Consider the following 8,332-nt stretch of genomic DNA (forward strand, 5'->3'; position numbering starts at 1 on the left):
TAAATTTCGATAAACAAACTTGTAGAAAATAGAAAGTATTTATTCAGCTTGAAAACAATACAATAACATTAATAGGCTAACATCTTCGTCCAGAATATACAACTGTTATTATAATTTATTTGTTTACATTGTCAAACCAGGAATGTGATGAGTAAAGTTAGATTTGATATTTTAGTAAGTAGACGAAACTGCGAAACTGACGTTTAATGTCATGGCAACGCGCATGTGTAATTATCATGTGATTTAAATTATTATGAACTACTGGCCAATCAGAAACAACATCAACCATCTACCATCTACCACACACACGTGACCAGGCGTCAGGCGACACCGAGGCGGCCCTTCAAACGGACATATCGACGGCACGGCGAAATAAAAGTGGTAAGTAATACATTCATTGAGAGAATTAATTATAATTGTTTGATTTTACGATGTTAATATGACGAGAGGCAGGACACAAACGACGTAAATATGAAACTAAACGCCGTAATCAGCTACCAATTATGCAAGTCCTAGCTAGGCCATCCTACTATTAGTACTACCACAGCACGGAACTAAGAACCAGGGAAGAGAATGCTTTGCCTCGTACATACGCGAACACCGGTATCGAATCACGTCGGCCTAGGATTAGATCGAAAATAACTTTTGTGGGTGAACTACCTTGACGTAAGTCTCAACCAATAATCACAATTGGATCTGAATTAGTGTCTACTACTTTCTAACATGTTTTAAGTACCAACAAATGTTTTTAGTTGTAAACCTATTACTACAATCCCCTCACCTAACCCACCCAAAAAATACCATAGTACAAACAATATTATAAATATAAGTAGATTTTTGTAAGCATATAAAAAGGCATGGAAAACAATATGAGAATGGAGGAGGGAAAGAAAATAATTAGATTTAATTTAAGATTTGTTTAAGGAAATAATCATAATATTAGTATTATTAAATATTTATTATTAAAGTTCTGTTTTTGAATTGTCTATAACTGATTTATCTATTTCCTCTTTTACTACATTGCCTTCAAAATTATCTGGTAATACATCGTCTTTTTGATTTGTTTCTTTTTGTTTGTTGGTTTCATTATTGTTATTGGTTTCTTCTTCTTTTGTGTCTTCAACCATTTCTTCATCGTCCTCTTCATCTTAAAAAAAAAAGATAACAAATATCTGTTACTTTTTCTGATTTTTGAACAAAAAATGTATCTCTGATTTTTTTCTTTGCTCTACCACAATGATTGTTCTGGCCAATTCACTTGAACTCTATGCACATTGTTAATGCGATTCTTTTATTCTCATCTACTGTATTCACTTACAACTGTAACTGGCCTTCAAGGCCAAGTTCCAAAGTGAGCCACCTGGAATAGCTAGTACTTATGAACACAAATGAGTAGCAAAATTGGTCCCTAGACTTTGGACCTTACAATGATAAAAGTAAAAGACTTCAAATGTAAACAATTCTTATATTTATTTCATAAAAATAGTATACCACATCTAACCTTACAACACAGCACTTTCATTATACATACAAAATTGTTTTAATAAATTACTAATTTCAATACAGGTGGTTCTTAATGTCCAAACATTACTTATTCAGCCTATAGTAACGCATTGATTTGAATACAGGTGGTTTTATTTAGTTTAAATAATTGAATATACAGGTGCCAGCTCAGTATATTAAATAAATTCAGGTCCTTTTCTTAACAACATAATTGTACCTGAAGGGTGAACAATCACCAAATTATTAAAATGTCAATAACATATTCTAATACCGCATTAAGCACACTTAAAATGGAGGTTCAAAGGTCAAACTATTTCAAGTATAAACTTGGTAAGTATTGCATAAGTCCAGACCAAACCAGTATCATCCACAATGGAATAAAAGTGAATAAAATTATTATTGCAAATTGTGTTAGAAATGGACGCTACCAAGAAGCACATTCAGTCTTGGTTTATTAATTTTTAACAACCCACACTCTCTTACTCTCTAGTACATGTACAAATTCAATACAAATAAATAAAACAATATAGTACAAATGGACATTTCTAAATACTATTATACTTATTACTTCAGAAGAAATTAAAAAACTTCAGTAAAAATTAAATTATTTCATGATAGAAATTACAAGTTTGCAAGATTAGGATTCAACCATCTAATTTCAAAGGCTTATCAAATATTTTCGACAGATACCAAAATCCAAGGCCTAGACCAAATACCATAGCTAACAAGGGACTGTTACGACTGGCTATTATGGACCCAATTAGTATAAAGAAATACAAAACATAGGTAAGGATCTCCCCGGTGGTTGAAAGCTCAGTTCTCTTCTGTGATAACTGTGAAACTGGAAGACAAGAAGAAAAAGGGCCTAATAAATCAAATGAAGTAGAAAATAAAAACAATAAAAGCAAATCAGTTTGAGAAGAAGGGTTACCCTATTTGATAAATATTACTCTAGAGAAATAGGACTACAAAACCAGCAAATATTTTGACCTCTGACCTAACCAATCCAAACTATGATCACCTCCGCAATAAATGCTTAAGAATGATTGTAGAATACTTAAATTAAAATACTTAATAAGTTTGAATACTTACTTAATAAGTTTGAATACTTACTTAATAAGTTTGAATACTTACTTAATAAGCTTGAATACATACTTAAGTTATAATACTTAATAAGTTATAATACTTACTTAATTTTTTATCAATGCACTCTCCTCCCATCAATTCAAAGCCGTCCTCACAATCACACCGATATCGTCCAGGTACGTTCTTGCACATTTTGTGGTCGCCTGTGCATCCATGATCATCACCTTCACATTCATTTATATCTATTAAAACAGAGTGTCTTTAAAGTCAACCAGTTTTGAAACTTTTAGTCTTAGAGTAGCAGCACTTCAGCTTATAATACAATCAAACTTGATGTGACAAAAAAATGTGATGTGCCCATATATGGACTTGATGTCGTCACATCACTACCATATTTGGGTGAATCACACTTTTTTTTGTCAAACTAGTTTGATAGTGTAGACAAAGCTTAACCCTAAATTGCCTTTCTTCGCACCTTAAACTTGATTATAAGCCAATGTTTATTGCTTCCAAGGTTGCCAATTGTTTTGTAGTTTTTGGATAGTTATGTTTTATGTCTAAATTATTCTTTTCCAGTTACTGCAGTAACTACATTTATATTACCCAAATAAGGCTTGGTTGCTTACCTTCGCAAATTCCATCATTCATGATGTAACCATCGCCACATTTCACACATTTATCATTTCCTTTACCCAGACATTGATCACAAGAAGAATGACAAGATTCACAATCATAAGATCCGTCGTTATTTTCACAATATTCAGTGGCTTTGCAGGGAGGCTCTTCTGCTTCACATTCATTAACATCTGAAATCAAGTCAATCATATTACAGTCACTTTGTGAGAATATCCTTTTTAAAATGCACTTTTTGCATTTTATACATACATACATACAGTCCATCTAATAATTATGACCAACAATATTTAGTTACCCTGGCAACCAAGCTCATCATTCCATAGCCATCCATCGTTGCATTCTTCACAATCTTTTGTTTCTGGTCCTTTACACTTTAAACGGCATGACTTGTGGCATTCTACAAAAAAGAATATGTATCAAAATTAGCAATTATTGAATAGGACTGCCATAGTAATTCACTAGTGTTTTCACCCATAGATATACTATAAAGCTATAATACTAATAAACATTTATTTCGACTGAATATTACAGTTTGATCTGTCTGCACTATCAAACTAGTTTGACACAAAAAAAATTGTCCATATATGGGCACATCACATTTTTCTCTTACATAAAGTTTGATAGTGTAGACAGAGCTTAAGAACTATACATGTTGGAGTTTAATGAGTCAGCAATCTTCATACCTGTACACACAGTATCTGTTTCATTTTTAAACTCTTCAAAATGTCCATCTTTACACTCATTACATACCAAGCCGGTGTAGCCAGCTTTACAGTCACATTTTCCACTGCCTGCTCTTGTACCACTGCCCTACAAAATAGAATTCACCTCAATTTAGCTGCAATGCAATCATAAATGGGATAAAATCCTATTTTTCATTTTGTATTGTGTATATGGAATTTCTATTCTGAAATAAAGTGCTCAATATACCATAAAAATTTAAAAAGCCCCTTCTTTGGAATAGTAATCTTGAAAACAAGTCCCACCCTAGACTCCTAAAGAATGGGCTTCTTTTTGAGGTTTTACGGTATTTATAAAGTTTGTATATACAGTCTCCTTTGAGTCTTAAGGGATGGAGTAGAAATAGGATTGAACCCTGGACCACCAAGCTATAGCTTCATGACAAGATAGTTAAAAAATCTACCAATTTAAGATTAAAACATGTTTAGTAGTATGTTACGTACCTTACATTCCCCGTTGTCTTGACATGGTTTTTCTACACCTCCAGGACATTCTGAATTAAAGAGAAAGTAATCATTGATTAACAACATCAAGTCTTAATTTCTTAGGCCTACATGACAATAAATACGGGCAAAGCACTTACCTTGACATTCAGGACCAAACGTTCCATTAATGCAACAATCTAACAAGAACAACATAATGTTAATGTGTGATGGTTTTTAAGTAATTCTACAAGTGTTGATTCAGTGGATATTCCTACAAAAGACACTGTTCTGTTTCGACTGTGGCCCACTAGAGGGGGCAAGATCCAATTTTATCATTTTTTGAATTATGTAGCAAATGTTTTAAATTAATTATACTGTACATACATTTTAATAAGTCTATACAAAACCACTGTAGAAGATCTGGAAAATCTTGTTGATGTTCTTTCCACCACTCTTCTAAAATTTCTTCATTTTCTTCTAGTAATGTATGACACTGTAAAATTTGAAAGTTACAAGCCATTAAATTCTGTTTATTTTTGTAGCAATTGTGTTGGTTACTGGCCATTTTAGCCATTGTGGTGTTTACTGGTAAATTAAGCCACTGTGTTGGTTACTGTTCAGTTTTTTTTATCCACTATGTTGGTTACTGGTCATTTTAGCCACTATGTTGGTTACTAGTCATTTTAGCCACTATGTTGGTTACTGGTCATTTTAGCCACTATGTTGGTTACTGGTCATTTTAGAAGAAGATTTTACCTCATGTTTTGATGATTCACATATATTATCTGTAATTTCTATAAATCTAGTTTCACTGAAAAAAAATTAAGAAAAAACTATATTAAAAGCCAGACATTATTAGGAAAAATATCAACAGATATTAAGGACACTTTCTTGGCATAGACAAGACACTTAATACCACCAGTGACTTTATTCCTACCTAGTTTGGTAGGTACCAAGTTTTTTCTCCTCCCAATCCACATCACCTCCTCCAAAATTGTACCTTGAAGTTCGAGTAATGCCCTGTAAACAAATTATAACACAAAATTAAAATTAATAACTTCAACTTCAAAACAATATGTCTTATTCTTTTTCTTTCAGATTGAGCTCTTTCATACACCGCCCCTTACTGCTGGAACTGGCGCGTTACAAATTTGTACTATTATTATTAATATTATTATTAATTTTTGATAAATAAAGAGCTGGAAGAGAAGGGAAACTAACCTCTTGAAAACCGTTTACAATGTTTCTGCAAGTTTGACATTTCTTAATGGTGTCTTTTCTTTTTCCTGCAAAACTGCTTCGATGAAGTAAACTTACAAATATTAAAATTGTCAGACTTGTCCAGGAGACGTTCATGCTGGGGAAAAAATGTTTATATAAACAGTACAGAATAAGAAGTTAAAAAAACATATTTGAAAACTGCAAACAAAAATATCGAAAATTAACATTATTATTTGGTTGTACTATTTATTAGGTGAAACGTTTCAGTCTGAAAAGTAAGTAGTCCAATTTCGGGCCGAAACATCCCAGGCAACCGTGGACGAATCGTCTCTAGTCTATTTGATATGCGGCTTGGACTTGTTTTGTTGTGGTTGGTCGTCTTGCAATTTTAGGCCGGCTAGGCCACTTTTGGTAGTGTAGTAGAGGCCTAAAACTAGGAATCATAACTAATAGTGTCTTTCATTAATTTAATGAATTATTTGAGTATCACGTATCACAAGATAAACATTACAAATACATACTTTTTCGACTTCTGAGAACTTAACAATTGTCGGGATGACAGGCCGCCTAGCTTTTAAACATCCACCACGTACACCCGCAACGGTCTTCACTCTTTGTGTACGATAAATGCTTGAGAGTTGACGACACCTAGCTTAGCCGCATGCTTCGCGTGGGCCAATCGTATTGGTCCATTGCTGAACTATGACATTTAAAAAGCAATTTTTTGTTGTCTCTTCTTCTTATGGAACGCCACAGCCGTCTAAATTTTATATAAAGTATTTTTATCGCTACTTTCATTTTATTAAAATGTAAAAAAAAAACACCACAAAATGTACATAAATATGGAACGCTATAATGGCCTTTATGTAGCACTACAAAAAATGAACTAAAAATTATGTGTATATTCCCCTTCTCGGCTGTGCATACAGTGGTATTTCTACTCTACGATATGTGACTTGTTTATTTCCAATACTATTAGGAATTACCATCTTTCCCAGGCGTTTCCAACTTCGTTTATATGGTCTTTTTATTCCCTGAACTTTGGACTTCAAATGCACTTTTAAATGGTTTTTTAAACTTTTACTATCATTAAAATTTCTTCCACAATTTTCACATTCATACGGCCTTAAGTGTATTTCTATATGTTTTTTTAAATGTTCATTACGGCGAAACTGCTTACCACACCGATCACATATACATAACCTCTCCCCCGTGTGTGTTTGCAAATGCCTTTTAAAATGGTCTTTTCTTGCCAATATTTTACCACAATGTTCGCACTTAAATCCTGCATGGTTATCAACATGTCTTTTATAATAATCTTTTCTAATAAATTTCATACCACATTTGTCACACTCATAAGGAGTCTCTCCTGTATGTAGCCTAACATGTATTTTTAAATAATGGCCATGTTTAAATTTCTTTCCACAATGTTTACATTCAAAAGGTGTTTCTCCCGTGTGTACCCTCATATGGACTTTCAACGAACATTTTTGGTTGAACCCCTTTCCACACAATTCACATTCGTAAGGCAGTTTACCTGTGTGTACTGTGAAATGCCTTTTCAATACTGATATTTTGTTAAATAGTTTTTCACAATGTTCACATTTATATGGTGTCTCTCCACCATGTATCATTAAATGTCTTTTTAAATAAGACTTTTTACTGAATGTTTTCCTACAGTGTTCACACTCAAATTGTTCAGCCTTCTTTACTCTATGAATCCAAAGATGTACTTTTAAAGTTCCGCTGTGTTTAAATTTCATCCCACAGTGTTCACATTCATATGGCTGATCATTTGAATGTTCCTTTAATTCTGTAATTAAATGCCCCTTTGAATTGCCTTCTAATTCTACACTGTGTTCAGATTCCATTTTACAATGTACATTCAATGATGGAACATCTTCTGTGTGCGTTTTCAACAAAAGTAAAGCAGTTTTATTTCCATTTTCACCATCATATTTTGTTATCGTTGTCAATATTTCACCGGCATCAACCTCCTTTCCAATCTCATCCTCCTCCTGTGGCATGGTGGCGGCTAAAATTGTAAGATGTTTGTCTTATTATATTTTGATTCAGATTTCAGTTTTACTATAGTCTAGTAGTCTTGGCCACATCAGAAACTGAATAATAAAAAATAAAATTGTATATTTATAATAATTTATATATTATATTATAAAAGTGACTTGCACTGATGAAGGGCTAGTGTTGCCCGAAACCTCTGCTAACTTTTCTGGCTGTTTACTTTATCGTTTTGATTTAGCTTTTTGCTTTTTTTTTGTATCTCCATTGAGATCCAGCCACTGATACCCACAGCATTGTCATTTTTTTCAGTAATTTGCCTTTGGATTTATATTCTATAATAAATATAATTCTACTTATTATGGTTATGAATTTAATATAATTAGTTAGGCCTTTAGCTAGCCTAGTAATAATGTAAGCCTCTCTCCTAACCTACCTAGGCCTAATCTCAGTCTACCCTACTACCAAGACTGGAGCCGGGCTCTTACGTATCCCTGGACCCTCCCTCCTCCTGCAGCTGCGCCTGGCCCTGGCATTTATTTTTTGGTAATATTAATATTAACTCCTCTAGCTAGCTACTCTAGTACTACTACTAGGATCAAAGCAGCGTCGCCCGCAGCTACATATGTATAAAATAATACAAATACATACAAACGTGTTTGACAACAAATTAAGTTAATATTAATTAATAAAGCTGGGCC

At 33.2% G+C, this 8,332-nt stretch overlaps 3 protein-coding genes across 4 annotated transcripts in view; 1 reads left to right on the forward strand and 2 right to left on the reverse strand.

Moving 5' to 3' along the window:
* The window catches only part of LOC144855593 (uncharacterized), a 54,497-nt gene that overhangs the window by 4,528 nt on the left and 41,637 nt on the right, over positions 1–8,332 (forward strand). The gene's annotated exons all lie outside the window — the stretch shown is intronic.
* Positions 20–6,291, reverse strand: LOC144855304 (protein disulfide isomerase Creld2-like). 2 transcript variants are annotated; one of them, XM_078713121.1, is made up of 12 exons: positions 6,134–6,291; positions 5,613–5,748; positions 5,329–5,411; positions 5,148–5,202; positions 4,776–4,884; positions 4,550–4,588; positions 4,410–4,459; positions 3,909–4,035; positions 3,521–3,622; positions 3,216–3,395; positions 2,694–2,831; positions 20–1,147 (listed from the first exon to the last, which is right to left on the reverse strand). In XM_078713121.1, the coding sequence occupies exons 2-12, from the start codon at positions 5,745–5,747 to the stop codon at positions 963–965; spliced, it is 1,203 nt and encodes a 400-aa protein (XP_078569247.1). In that variant the 5' UTR covers position 5,748; positions 6,134–6,291; the 3' UTR covers positions 20–962. The 2 variants fall into 2 exon arrangements, with proteins under 2 accessions (XP_078569247.1, XP_078569246.1); XM_078713120.1 differs by lacking the exon at positions 20–1,147 and adding an exon at positions 1,452–2,344.
* LOC144855305 (uncharacterized) lies at positions 6,446–8,297 on the reverse strand. The gene is made up of 2 exons (XM_078713122.1): positions 8,283–8,297; positions 6,446–7,647 (listed from the first exon to the last, which is right to left on the reverse strand). Exon 2 carries the CDS (start codon positions 7,637–7,639, stop codon positions 6,506–6,508), a length of 1,134 nt encoding a protein of 377 aa, XP_078569248.1. The 5' UTR covers positions 7,640–7,647; positions 8,283–8,297; the 3' UTR covers positions 6,446–6,505.

This window comes from Antedon bifida, chromosome 11, assembly GCF_963402885.1.
Source record: "Antedon bifida chromosome 11, ecAntBifi1.1, whole genome shotgun sequence".
Taxonomy (NCBI): Eukaryota; Metazoa; Echinodermata; class Crinoidea; order Comatulida; family Antedonidae; genus Antedon; species Antedon bifida.

Bases quoted from the DNA above. Each gene is read 5' to 3' on its own strand.
- LOC144855304 (XM_078713120.1), bottom strand. From the start codon at position 5,747: ATGAACGTCTCCTGGACAAGTCTGACAATTTTAATATTTGTAAGTTTA. The intron at 4,885-5,147 runs GTAAAATCTTCT...CAAATTTTACAG, and splicing joins GTGAATCATCAAAACATGAG to TGTCATACATTACTAGAAGA. The intron at 2,345-2,693 runs GTAAGTATTATA...CTTGTCTTCCAG, and splicing joins GTGCATTGATAAAAAATTAA to TTTCACAGTTATCACAGAAG.
- LOC144855305 (XM_078713122.1), bottom strand. From the start codon at position 7,639: ATGCCACAGGAGGAGGATGAGATTGGAAAGGAGGTTGATGCCGGTGAA.